This window comes from Cherax quadricarinatus, chromosome 7 (assembly GCF_038502225.1).
Source record: "Cherax quadricarinatus isolate ZL_2023a chromosome 7, ASM3850222v1, whole genome shotgun sequence".
Classification (NCBI taxonomy): domain Eukaryota; kingdom Metazoa; phylum Arthropoda; class Malacostraca; order Decapoda; family Parastacidae; genus Cherax; species Cherax quadricarinatus.
Window position 1 is genome coordinate 66938817 of NC_091298.1, and position 14265 is coordinate 66953081.

The 14265-nt window shown below is 38.8% G+C and overlaps 1 protein-coding gene across 7 annotated transcripts in view; it reads left to right on the plus strand.

Annotated features, from left to right (window-relative positions):
• The window catches only part of LOC128686977 (uncharacterized protein KIAA2013 homolog), a 52800-nt gene that overhangs the window by 14121 nt on the left and 24414 nt on the right, over positions 1-14265 (plus strand). For all 7 annotated transcript variants that reach the window (XR_008406759.2, XM_053774310.2, XM_053774311.2 and 4 more), the window contains 8 exons: positions 650-886; positions 1448-1602; positions 6807-6895; positions 7781-7898; positions 8505-8621; positions 8922-9086; positions 9567-9670; positions 10043-10130. Coding sequence is in view for 6 of the 7 variants with exons in the window: in XM_053774310.2 (XP_053630285.1) it covers positions 650-886; positions 1448-1602; positions 6807-6895; positions 7781-7898; positions 8505-8621; positions 8922-9086; positions 9567-9670; positions 10043-10130 (1073 nt within the window). In the remaining variant the exon portion in view is untranslated. The remainder of the gene's footprint in view (positions 1-649; positions 887-1447; positions 1603-6806; positions 6896-7780; positions 7899-8504; positions 8622-8921; positions 9087-9566; positions 9671-10042; positions 10131-14265) is intronic.

Consider the following 14265-nt stretch of genomic DNA (forward strand, 5'->3'; position numbering starts at 1 on the left):
TTGTCCACTATGCGGGGCAAAATTTTGGCGAACAAAGCGTTCGCTATGCGGATTGTTCGCTATGCAAGGCGTTCGCTATGCGGGGGTCCACTGTACTATAACATGAACTGGAGTCTTATGTATCTGGAAAAATCAGCCTACCTGATAACTCGGTTGACCTCGGTATACTTTCTGACTGTGACATATTTTATAGTGCCCTCTTCGGTTGACTTTATCATTATGCTCTTTATAATGTGAAACAAATGGGAAGGAAAGTTTAATGTGTTTATTATCTCTAAAACTTGACAGCTAAACTTGAGAAAGTAGAAAGATGCATGAGGTATGAGAGATAGTGTGAGAGTAGCTTGAGACAGAGGGTTGGCAGAGGATAAATCTGGCTAATGGAACATGATAAAATTGTATGTTATATTATCATATTATTTGTATGCTTGAATGCATAACTGCCTGAGTTGTACATTAGAGATAATGTATTGTGTAGAACATGAGTATAGCAGGAATGAGAGTAACTGGCTAGGACATTTGCATTATTACATGACATTGCATATTATAAAGGGTTAAAATTTCAAGATTTTATATACCATTTTCTAAATATATAACGGTTCCATACCAGATTTTTCTACCAATAGAATGTTTGTAAGCTTTATTTCAGATTCCGCCAGTAGAAGTCTTTCTTTACGTCTGGGCCGGTTTTGGCCGGCATCTGAGGAGCATGATGCCCATATCCTTCATGCTCCAGCATTGCCTGGAGAACAGTCGTACCTTCCATATGTTGGTAATGGTTACATTGCTCTCACTATGGATCAAGAAAGCCCAGTTTACATTAGAAATGGAAGGACACTCTCGTTACCTATCAATTTCCGCCCTGTCACACTTGTCTCTTTGGATGGTAAGATTTATTTTATTCTTGATAAGCAGTTTTTATTTTATATTTGGCTGAGTGGAAAAGTTTGAGAGATGTGAATGGAGTAATATAGAGGATGTTCAGCAGGTGTGTGTGCATGTTGGACCTGAGTGAGTGCAGATGAATGATTTATGGAATATGACATGTTTTTGGAGTGTAAGCAAGGTAATATTCACAAAGGTACTCTAGATAAATGAATGGTTAAACTTCAGTTTTGAAAGTTGGGAATTAGTGCATGCACCTGTAAAATGGGATGAAAGATTATAGTTTACATATCAGAACTGGACTGTTTTGTAAGTGCTCTTTTAAAGAGGCAGCTAGAGTGTAATAGGGGGCCACGTCTGTACTGTGTGTCTTGTACACGAGTGTTTCATGGGTGTGATATCCAAAGTAATTAAAGTATTCACAATTACATTCCTTTTCAAATTACTTGGGATAGAGCAAGTGCACAGAGTTTTAGAGGGAAAAAAGAAATGTACATGTATTCTAATGTCTTACTTTTAATTTTGTATATAAAGTTGATTTATAAATGTTTCATCTCTTCAGGTATGGCAGTCAAGGAAGCTATTGTGACAGACTATACCTCAGGCATAGTTCATCGCATTCAGTCCTGGGACCAGCCAGGCATTGGGCCCTTGGATGTAACATACCAGACTTATGCACATCGATCGATGCCATCCCTGCTTTTTCAAGATATCAAGGTTAGATTATTATTATCCTTTTTTTTCTTCCCACTCCCAGCCTTACTCTAACCCTCTTCCTTAACCCAGTCCTATCTCAACTCTTTATACCCAGTTTTCCCATTCTCCACCCTTTCTTCCCTCCCAGTCTCTTACCCTTTCCTCCTTTGGTAGACAGCAACCACCCAGGGAAGTACTACCGTCCTGCCAGATGACTGTGAAACAAAAACCTGTAACTGTTTTGCATGATGGTAGGATTGCTGGTTTCTTTTTCTGTCTCATAAACACGCTAAGATAACAGGGATATCTTGCTACTCCTACTTACACTTTGGTCACACTTCACAGACACGCACATGCATATATATATATACATACATCTAGGTTTTTCTCCTTTTTCTAAATAGCTCTTGTTCTTTTTTTATTTCTTCTATTGTCCATGGGGAAGTGGAAAAGAATCTTTCCTCCGTAAGCCATGCGTGTCGTATGAGGCGACTAAAATGCCGGGAGCAATGGGCTAGTAACCCCTTCTCCTGTATACAATTACTAAAAAAGAGAAGAAGAAAAACTTTATAAAACTGGGTTGCTTAAATGTGCGTGGATGTAGTGCGGATGACAAGAAACAGATGATTGCTGATGTTATGAATGAAAAGAAGTTGGATGTCCTGGCCCTAAGCGAAACAAAGCTGAAGGGGGTAGGAGAGTTTCAGTGGGGGGAAATAAATGGGATTAAATCTGGAGTATCTGAGAGAGTTAGAGCAAAGGAAGGGGTAGCAGTAATGTTAAATGATCAGTTATGGAAGGAGAAAAGAGAATATGAATGTGTAAATTCAAGAATTATGTGGATTAAAGTAAAGGTTGGATGCGAGAAGTGGGTCATAATAAGCGTGTATGCACCTGGAGAAGAGAGGAATGCAGAGGAGAGAGAGAGATTTTGGGAGATGTTAAGTGAATGTATAGGAGCATTTGAACCAAGTGAGAGAGTAATTGTGGTAGGGGACTTGAATGCTAAAGTAGGAGAAACTTTTAGAGAGGGTGTGGTAGGTAAGTTTGGGGTGCCAGGTGTAAATGATAATGGGAGCCCTTTGATTGAACTTTGTATAGAAAGGGGTTTAGTTATAGGTAATACATATTTTAAGAAAAAGAGGATAAATAAGTATACACGATATGATGTAGGGCGAAATGACAGTAGTTTGTTGGATTATGTATTGGTAGATAAAAGACTGTTGAGTAGACTTCAGGATGTACATGTTTATAGAGGGGCCACAGATATATCAGATCACTTTCTAGTTGTAGCTACACTGAGAGTAAAAGGTAGATGGGATACAAGGAGAATAGAAGCATCAGGGAAGAGAGAGGTGAAGGTTTATAAACTAAAAGAGGAGGCAGTTAGGGTAAGATATAAACAGCTATTGGAGGATAGATGGGCTAATGAGAGCATAGGCAATGGGGTCGAAGAGGTATGGGGTAGGTTTAAAAATGTAGTGTTAGAGTGCTCAGCAGAAGTTTGTGGTTACAGGAAAGTGGGTGCAGGAGGGAAGAGGAGCGATTGGTGGAATGATGATGTAAAGAGAGTAGTAAGGGAGAAAAAGTTAGCATATGAGAAGTTTTTACAAAGTAGAAGTGATGCAAGGAGGGAAGAGTATATGGAGAAAAAGAGAGAAGTTAAGAGAGTGGTGAAGCAATGTAAAAAGAGAGCAAATGAGAGAGTGGGTGAGATGTTATCAACAAATTTTGTTGAAAATAAGAAAAAGTTTTGGAGTGAGATTAACAAGTTAAGAAAGCCTAGAGAACAAATGGATTTGTCAGTTAAAAATAGGAGAGGAGAGTTATTAAATGGAGAGTTAGAGGTATTGGGAAGATGGAAGGAATATTTTGAGGAATTGTTAAATGTTGATGAAGATAGGGAAGCTGTGATTTCGTGTATAGGGCAAGGAGGAATAACATCTTGTAGGAGTGAGGAAGAGCCAGTTGTGAGTGTGGGGGAAGTTCGTGAGGCAGTAGGTAAAATGAAAGGGGGTAAGGCAGCCGGGATTGATGGGATAAAGATAGAAATGTTAAAAGCAGGTGGGGATATAGTTTTGGAGTGGTTGGTGCAATTATTTAATAAATGTATGGAAGAGGGTAAGGTACCTAGGGATTGGCAGAGAGCATGCATAGTTCCTTTGTATAAAGGCAAAGGGGATAAAAGAGAGTGCAAAAATTATAGGGGGATAAGTCTGTTGAGTGTACCTGGTAAAGTGTATGGTAGAGTTATAATTGAAAGAATTAAGAGTAAGACGGAGAATAGGATAGCAGATGAACAAGGAGGCTTTAGGAAAGGTAGGGGGTGTGTGGACCAGGTGTTTACAGTGAAACATATAAGTGAACAGTATTTGGATAAGGCTAAAGAGGTGTTTGTGGCATTTATGGATTTGGAAAAGGCGTATGACAGGGTGGATAGGGGGGCAATGTGGCAGATGTTGCAAGTGTATGGTGTAGGAGGTAGGTTACTGAAAGCAGTGAAGAGTTTTTACGAGGATAGTGAGGCTCAAGTTAGAGTATGTAGGAAAGAGGGAAATTTTTTCCCAGTAAAAGTAGGCCTTAGACAAGGATGTGTGATGTCACCGTGGTTGTTTAATATATTTATAGATGGGGTTGTAAGAGAAGTAAATGCGAGGGTCTTGGCAAGAGGCGTGGAGTTAAAAGATAAAGAATCACACACAAAGTGGGAGTTGTCACAGCTGCTCTTTGCTGATGACACTGTGCTCTTGGGAGATTCTGAAGAGAAGTTGCAGAGATTGGTGGATGAATTTGGTAGGGTGTGCAAAAGAAGGAAATTAAAGGTGAATACAGGAAAGAGTAAGGTTATGAGGATAACAAAAAGATTAGGTGATGAAAGATTGAATATCAGATTGGAGGGAGAGAGTATGGAGGAGGTGAACGTATTCAGATATTTGGGAGTGGACGTGTCAGCGGATGGGTCTATGAAAGATGAGGTGAATCATAGAATTGATGAGGGAAAAAGAGTGAGTGGTGCACTTAGGAGTCTGTGGAGACAAAGAACTTTGTCCTTGGAGGCAAAGAGGGGAATGTATGAGAGTATAGTTTTACCAACGCTCTTATATGGGTGTGAAGCGTGGGTGATGAATGTTGCAGCGAGGAGAAGGCTGGAGGCAGTGGAGATGTCATGTCTGAGGGCAATGTGTGGTGTGAATATAATGCAGAGAATTCGTAGTTTGGAAGTTAGGAGGAGGTGCGGGATTACCAAAACTGTTGTCCAGAGGGCTGAGGAAGGGTTGTTGAGGTGGTTCGGACATGTAGAGAGAATGGAGCGAAACAGAATGACTTCAAGAGTGTATCAGTCTGTAGTGGAAGGAAGGCGGGGTAGGGGTCGGCCTAGGAAGGGTTGGAGGGAGGGGGTAAAGGAGGTTTTGTGTGCGAGGGGCTTGGACTTCCAGCAGGCATGCGTGAGCGTGTTTGATAGGAGTGAATGGAGACAAATGGTTTTTAATACTTGACGTGCTGTTGGAGTGTGAGCAAAGTAACATTTATGAAGGGATTCAGGGAAACCGGCAGGCCGGACTTGAGTCCTGGAGATGGGAAGTACAGTGCCTGCACTCTGAAGGAGGGGTGTTAATGTTGCAGTTTAAAAACTGTAGTGTAAAGCACCCTTCTGGCAAGACAGTGATGGAGTGAATGATGGTGAAAGTTTTTCTTTTTCGGGCCACCCTGCCTTGGTGGGAATCGGCCGGTGTGATAATATAATATATATTCCTTACTCTCAGAATTTTTCAGATTTGGGAGTATTGGTGAGATAGCTTGGGGGATCAGACCCAAGTCTAATCACAAAATATTTCACATACAGCTTATATACACAGCTTATATGCACAGTGGCTTGGTACCTAAGGCTCTTGCTTCACACGGTGAGGGTCTGGGTTCATTTCCCAGCAAGGGTAGAAACATTGGGTGTGTTTCTTTACACTGGTTGTCTATGTTCCCCATCAGTAAAATGGGCACCTGAGAGTTAGTCGACTGGTGTGAGTCGCATCCTGGGATAAAACTGACGTAATTTGCCCCAAATGCTCTTCATAACGAGCAGCTTTCTATATACTAGTAGTATGTCGTTGATGTCAGCTAGGCCTGTATACCTTGTACATGTACTTGTAGAAATGAAGATATTATTATTATTATTATTATTATTATTATTATTATTATTATTATTATTATTATTATTATTATTATTATTATTATTATTATTATTATTATTATTATTATCACATACACTTACCAACATGAAGTTTATCAAATCAATATATACATGCCAAGGGCACCCCATGCACCATGTTTTTATCAGTTATCAAATGCTGTGGTTATCTGCATGCTGTAAAACAATAAAAAAAAAATTGTTACCATTTTTCATTAGATGAGTAAATTGCAAAAATTACAATGTATGTTTTTCCATCATTTTCAGCATGTCTAAAACCAAGACTAAAAATATAAAGTGCATTGCTTGAATTTCTGTATGGATTTTAGTTGAACAAAAACATTTATTGCTCACCTCATGAAAAGAGCATAACCCACATGCACCATTATCACCAATATGGCGTGCTTCATACACAGCTTGAAAAATAAATATGATAGAGCTAATTCACATTAGTCAGTGAAAAGTTTAGTGAAGATCTAGAGCTCACCTCACTGCAACCTCAGGTAATTGAAAGTGACATTTCCACAAAAAAAAAAAAATTACTGTTATAAAAATAAGTGGCGTGGATAAGTGAAAAGCGCCTGATTTTACAGAATGTTTTGGACATTCTAAGACTATCTTAGAATTACGACAAACTATTTAATAATGCTTAGTTAAGGTTTAGAGTTCTTTAATGCTAAGTTTAATACACCATGTTAGTGTGATGAAATAGTAATCTACTCTGGACTGTCAGTTTTGATTACATTAAAACTGGGTGGCTGATATATGATGGTAATAACATTTGGGCATGGATAGTAATTAGGTCTGGAGAAAAAACTAATTACCAAGAGTTTATTGTTCATTATGGGAGAAAAAAGTTCTTTCACTTTTGTTTCAGTGATGTTTAATAATTGTATTATTTTAGGGTCAATTCTTTAGATGTTATTTTTTCCTACATTACATATGGTCCTGTCTTTGATAGAAATTTGTTTCCAGGAATATTGCTATGAAATAATAGAAATTTTCACAGTGTATCTACTAAATGTTGTCTTTTTTTTCATAGGTTATAAATCCAACTGATCAAGATGCGATTGTGGATGTAGAGCAAATGGGGCTGGGAGACTGGCCCATGGCAACTACTGAAATGATTAAGTAAGTCAGTTATATAGTGGTAAGCCAATCAAATCAAAGAACAAGTGGGATTTAAATTTATATTAGGCGAGTCCCAAAACTCTCGGACCAACTAGCCCGAGAGTTTACATATGTATTAGGTATACGTATGTCTTTACATCTGAGGGAGGTTAGCATGGGTCCCACTGTAACCACAAATGCTGATTTTTACAGATGAATCCCATGCTGCTGTAATTTTGTATTACAGTATTTGCGGTTTTCATTTTTGTGCTACTTTTTTTTTTTTTCAACAAACCGGCCGTATCCCACCGAGGCGGGGTGGCCCAAAAAGAAAAACAAAAGTTTCTCATTTTAAATTTAGTAATATATACAGGAGAAGGAGTTACTAGCCCCTTGCTCCCAGCAGTTTAGCCGCTTCTTACAACACGCATGGCTTACGGAGGAAGAATTCTGTTCCACTTCCCCATGGAGGTAAGAGGAAATAAACAAGAACTAGAAAGAAAATAGAAGAAAACCCAGAGGGGTGTGTATATATATGTTTGTACATGTATGTGTAGTGTGACCTAAGTGTAAGTAGAAGTAGCAAGACGTACCTGAAATTTTGCATATGTATGAGACAGAAAAAAAAGACACCAGCAATCCTACCATCATGTAAAACAATTACAAGCTTCCATTTTACACTCACTTGGCAGGACGGTAGTACCTCCCTGGATGGCTGCTGTCTACTAACCTACTATCTAGGTTTTGTGATACTTATATGAATATAATCCTTGATAAATTTGTAGGGTCTACTTATATACAGTATATATGTTTTTAACTTATGTTTTCATTACACTTCACTCTGTAATTGAATAATACGGAATTTGTTGCTATAAAAACAGTAAATAAAATTTTTTATATTTTCAGATTACAACATGGTGAAGGAGAACATGAATACATTGTTGTGTCAGGAAGTGTCGACCTTCCGAACTCTAAAGTCATTCCTGTTTCAATAGTGACACTTAAAGTTCCATCCAGCTTGCAGGTAAGCTTACACACTAATATACATACATGTTTCTTGAGAATTACAAATTATAGTCTGGGAAAATCTTATTGTGCTTTTTTTTTTTTTTTGCACAAACGTCACTTAGATATCAATTTCTGATGAGTGCATGGTTTTTTTCTTCATGTACTTTTTCTTCCATTTTTTTTTTTTTTTTTACTTCACTGGTCATCTCCTACTAAGGTAGAGCAGCCAAAAAACAGGAACTGCATTCAGTATTCATTTATTAGAAGTCTTGCCAAAAGTGCAGAAACGTAATTCAAATGCCTTTCTGAACGTTCATCCACACCTGTCTTTCAGAGTGCCAGCACTTCACTTCCCACCTCCAGGACTTTCCTCACAAAACCTTTGACATTTCTTATTCACCTTTGAAGACTCGTGCATTCTCACTCACTCACCTGCTGTATATTTGGCCTTGAATTACAAATTTCAACATTTTAGCCTATAAAATAATGCACATACTTTGTACCTCACAATAATGGATCAGTTACCATGCAGCCACTGTAGCAAGTGAGCATGCTTTCGTTTTTATGTATGAGTGTATATATATATACAGTATTGATTTTATATTTGTCTTTAATATTACAGGTATTATCAAAGAGGTCAGTAGCATTACACATTGTAACAGCTATAAACTACACTGAACCCATCCTGAAGAAGGCTTATGCAGGTGCAAAGGAGGTTGCTACCCAAGGGGCACTTGCAGTAAGTAATGTAATTTTTCTTCAGAGATGTATACTCAGTTGATGGGCCAAAATCATTATTAACTTTATTACTCATCCTAAGTTCATAACTTAGCTGTAGGTGTGGCCCCATATTCTCTGGCATACAGCAGTTGTAGGAAGCTCTGGGCCAAGGACTGTCTTGGCTGTCACTGGAAGGGTGTAGTACCCTGGCAAAAGTAGCAAATGCTCTCTCTATAAACTTGATTCATTCTTAGATAATTCTTCTTTCAGAATATTCTTTGCAATTTTTGTAGGCAATTTTACTCTACTTCCTGTACAGGCATTAAAGAGAGCAGTCACAGGGAGTATCAAGAACCTTCGTAACGACCACTCAAAAGTCTGGAAAGAGCTATGGTCCTCTGGATTTGGTATTAGTCATTCAAAAGCTGAGAATGCATTGAATGGTGACCTGATCAATGCCACCCTCTACCACGTTTTGTCTCAGGTGCGTAACTAACATTTTGTGTTCATATTCCATGTGTCACGTTCAAGATTGGATGTTCATTAAACCTGGTCTTTTTCCTTTGATGTCTTTAGTGAAAGGAACCAGATTTTCACTCACACTAATGTCATGATTGAATCAGCTGTGGTATATACGATTGTTTTTATTAACCTTTGTTCATAAATATAAAAAAAAAAATATTTGTAATAAGTTAAACTAGCATGCAGAATTCTTCAGAGATTATTTTGTATTCTCTGTTTAATATTTTTAACAGTTCACAATTATCATATGTGGACATGTGTGATAATTGCGTATAATCGTCTCCTTAAGGGAGAGAAAGCCAATGAAGAAGGTAGATTTTCCTAATTAAAATTCAAAATTTTGGAGATAATTCCAAATTTGGGGAAAATTCAGATTGTTTTAAATAATCTAATTGTGAGATTATATTCACAAATGCTGCAATATATAGCTTTCATTTGTCAGGCTCAAGCTCCACTGTATGAGGTATTGACTACTGAAGAGCAGAGAGCTTCTATTCTACGTGATATTGCATATGCTGAAGGTTGCTATGGTGGCCATCAGACTCTGTAAGTGCCTTTTTTTCTTAATTGCTTGCCATTGGTAGACCCTTAACAGTAGATCTGCAAAGTGAAGCCATAAATTAATATCCTTGGTAATGAATACAAGAATAATTAATGCTTATGTATTGGACAACTTTGAACCATGATTTTGGAGAGGCCCTTGGAGGGTACCCCAATGCTTGTGAAGGGTTCTCAATCCAAGGAATTGGAGTTACCCTCCCTTGTATCAAACTTGATTACATCTCATTCCCCAGGTGTTGTATCCTTCTACCTTGTGGGGGTTCAGTGCTTCCCCATGTATAATAGTAATAATAATAATAGAGCATGTCAGCAATAATGAAATCTATGTACGTACCATACTTTATTATTTTTCTACAGTCAGGCTGAACGACTGTGGTCGCCACTTGACACTGTCCAGGATGTCAATAGAGTGGTTGGATACTGGATACTCACTCTAGAAAAACAGGTGGGCCATGTCACCAGATGTTTTACTCTAGATTTCCTGTCATAACTTTTCCAATTTTAATAATTGCTTCATCTTTAATCTCTGAGAAAAAATTTAATACATTAATAAAAGAATTTTTTTTTTTATTATCACACCGGCCGATTCCCACCAAGGCAGGGTGGCCCGAAAAAGAAAAACTTTCACCATCATTCACTCCATCACTGTCTTGCCAGAAGGGTGCTTTACACTACAGTTTTTAAACTGCAACATTAACACCCCTCCTTCAGAGTGCAGGCACTGTACTTCCCATCTCCAGGACTCAAGTCCGGCCTGCCGGTTTCCCTGAATCCCTTCATAAATGTTACTTTGCTCACACTCCAACAGCACGTCAAGTATTAAAAACCATTTGTCTCCATTCACTCCTATCAAACACGCTCACGCATGCCTGCTGGAAGTCCAAGCCCCTCGCACACAAAACCTCCTTTACCCCCTCCCTCCAACCCTTCCTAGGCCGACCCCTACCCCGCCTTCCTTCCACTACAGACTGATATACTCTTGAAGTCATTCTGTTTCGCTCCATTCTCTCTACATGTCCGAACCACCTCAACAACCCTTCCTCAGCCCTCTGGACAACAGTTTTGGTAATCCCGCACCTCCTCCTAACTTCCAAACTACGAATTCTCTGCATTATATTCACACCACACATTGCTCTCAGACATGACATCTCCACTGCCTCCAGCCTTCTCCTCGCTGCAACATTCATCACCCACGCTTCACACCCATATAAGAGCGTTGGTAAAACTATACTCTCATACATTCCCCTCTTTGCCTCCAAGGACAAAGTTCTTTGTCTCCACAGACTCCTAAGTGCACCACTCACTCTTTTTCCCTCATCAATTCTATGATTCACCTCATCTTTCATAGACCCATCCGCTGACACGTCCACTCCCAAATATCTGAATACGTTCACCTCCTCCATACTCTCTCCCTCCAATCTGATATTCAATCTTTCATCACCTAATCTTTTTGTTATCCTCATAACCTTACTCTTTCCTGTATTCACCTTTAATTTTCTTCTTTTGCACACCCTACCAAATTCATCCACCAATCTCTGCAACTTCTCTTCAGAATCTCCCAAGAGCACAGTGTCATCAGCAAAGAGCAGCTGTGACAACTCCCACTTTGTGTGTGATTCTTTATCTTTTAACTCCACGCCTCTTGCCAAGACCCTCGCATTTACTTCTCTTACAACCCCATCTATAAATATATTAAACAACCACGGTGACATCACACATCCTTGTCTAAGGCCTACTTTTACTGGGAAAAAATTTCCCTCTTTCCTACATACTCTAACTTGAGCCTCACTATCCTCGTAAAAACTCTTCACTGCTTTCAGTAACCTACCTCCTACACCATACACTTGCAACATCTGCCACATTGCCCCCCTATCCACCCTGTCATACGCCTTTTCCAAATCCATAAATGCCACAAAGACCTCTTTAGCCTTATCTAAATACTGTTCACTTATATGTTTCACTGTAAACACCTGGTCCACACACCCCCTACCTTTCCTAAAGCCTCCTTGTTCATCTGCTATCCTATTCTCCGTCTTACTCTTAATTCTTTCAATTATAACTCTACCATACACTTTACCAGGTACACTCAACAGACTTATCCCCCTATAATTTTTGCACTCTCTTTTATCCCCTTTGCCTTTATACAAAGGAACTATGCATGCTCTCTGCCAATCCCTAGGTACCTTACCCTCTTCCATACATTTATTAAATAATTGCACCAACCACTCCAAAACTATATCCCCACCTGCTTTTAACATTTCTATATTTATCCCATCAATCCCGGCTGCCTTACCCCCTTTCATTTTACCTACTGCCTCACGAACTTCCCCCACACTCACAACTGGCTCTTCCTCACTCCTACAAGATGTTATTCCTCCTTGCCCTATACACGAAATCACAGCTTCCCTATCTTCATCAACATTTAACAATTCCTCAAAATATTCCTTCCATCTTCCCAATACCTCTAACTCTCCATTTAATAACTCTCCTCTCCTATTTTTAACTGACAAATCCATTTGTTCTCTAGGCTTTCTTAACTTGTTAATCTCACTCCAAAACTTTTTCTTATTTTCAACAAAATTTGTTGATAACATCTCACCCACTCTCTCATTTGCTCTCTTTTTACATTGCTTCACCACTCTCTTAACTTCTCTCTTTTTCTCCATATACTCTTCCCTCCTTGCATCACTTCTACTTTGTAAAAACTTCTCATATGCTAACTTTTTCTCCCTTACTACTCTCTTTACATCATCATTCCACCAATCGCTCCTCTTCCCTCCTGCACCCACTTTCCTGTAACCACAAACTTCTGCTGAACACTCTAACACTACATTTTTAAACCTACCCCATACCTCTTCGACCCCATTGCCTATGCTCTCATTAGCCCATCTATCCTCCAATAGCTGTTTATATCTTACCCTAACTGCCTCCTCTTTTAGTTTATAAACCTTCACCTCTCTCTTCCCTGATGCTTCTATTCTCCTTGTATCCCATCTACCTTTTACTCTCAGTGTAGCTACAACTAGAAAGTGATCTGATATATCTGTGGCCCCTCTATAAACATGTACATCCTGAAGTCTACTCAACAGTCTTTTATCTACCAATACATAATCCAACAAACTACTGTCATTTCGCCCTACATCATATCGTGTATACTTATTTATCCTCTTTTTCTTAAAATATGTATTACCTATAACTAAACCCCTTTCTATACAAAGTTCAATCAAAGGGCTCCCATTATCATTTACACCTGGCACCCCAAACTTACCTACCACACCCTCTCTAAAAGTTTCTCCTACTTTATTGGTCAGTAAACTTAAGTTGTGTATGATATTACTAGGTAAAGTTACAATGTTGAGTGCAGTGGTTACATGATTGAATAAGCAAAATTTCTGACATACCTATGACCAGTCTTCTCTATTAACCACTTGGTCAACCAGGCTGTTTATCCTGGTGGCCTGCAGGCTCATACTGCCACACAGTTTCTTTTTTAAAACTCTTATTTTCATTCCTGCATTATTTCCCATCTGTTGGTAATATGTTTTAAGAGTCTTTGATTACAAATATTGACATGCTAATCACAGAACAGGTGGGGTTCAAACCCACGGCTATTGAGTCCTAAAACTCACAGGCCAGTGGTTCACTTGCCATGGGTTTAAATCCCACCCGTTCTGTGATTTGTTTGCAGTCACATTATTATGATTACATGAGTCATTGATACACACTCCTCTAATTTTACTCTGTCTCCTTTGCCCCTCACTGGGTCTATTCTACACTTTCTCGTATTTTTCACTCCAGTAAGTTGTTATAGTGTCATAGTGTCTTCTATGTACATTATTTAAAGTAACTCTCTCTCCTCCATTCCGTACCCTTCAATGATGGTGCCTTGATGCTGATGAGAGGGGCTCTTGATTCAAGGAATGGAACTTATCCTTCCTTTCCTTAGATCAGACCTGACTGCCTCTTATTCCCCAGGCCTTATAGGTCCCCTACAGGTTGACCCTTGGAAAAGTTCTTTGATTATTCTGGAATTGCATTTCAATGGCAGCCTTAAGTTGCTCACTGCATACCCCAACAACTGCTCTTTCTTACTTCATAACCATCAAACCATTTCTTCTGTTTTTCATGTAAATTTTTACACCTTATTATTGATAATCATTTCCTCTAGTACCGCTCTACTCTCTTGAATTGTCATAAATTTCGTGATGTCATTTACTGCTTTTTTTCACTGTTGTAACGATACTTAGGAATTTACACTTTTTTTGAGTTTATAGGTGCTTTTACTAGGAAAAACACAATTTTCATCACAGAGAATTTTTATTTGTTAGAGAATAAATCATATTCACTTGCTCTGATATAACACACAAATAACCCGCATATAAAAGAGAGAAGCTACGACGACGTTTCGGTCCGACTTGGACCATTGACAAAGTCACACTGTGTGACTTTGTCAATGGTCCAAGTCGGACCGAAACGTCGTCGTAGCTTCTCTCTTTTATGTGCGGGTTATTTGCGTATCGTTCCAGTCACGGTATTGTGCCTTTTTGTTATTTATTTGCTCTGATATAAATTAACAGAAC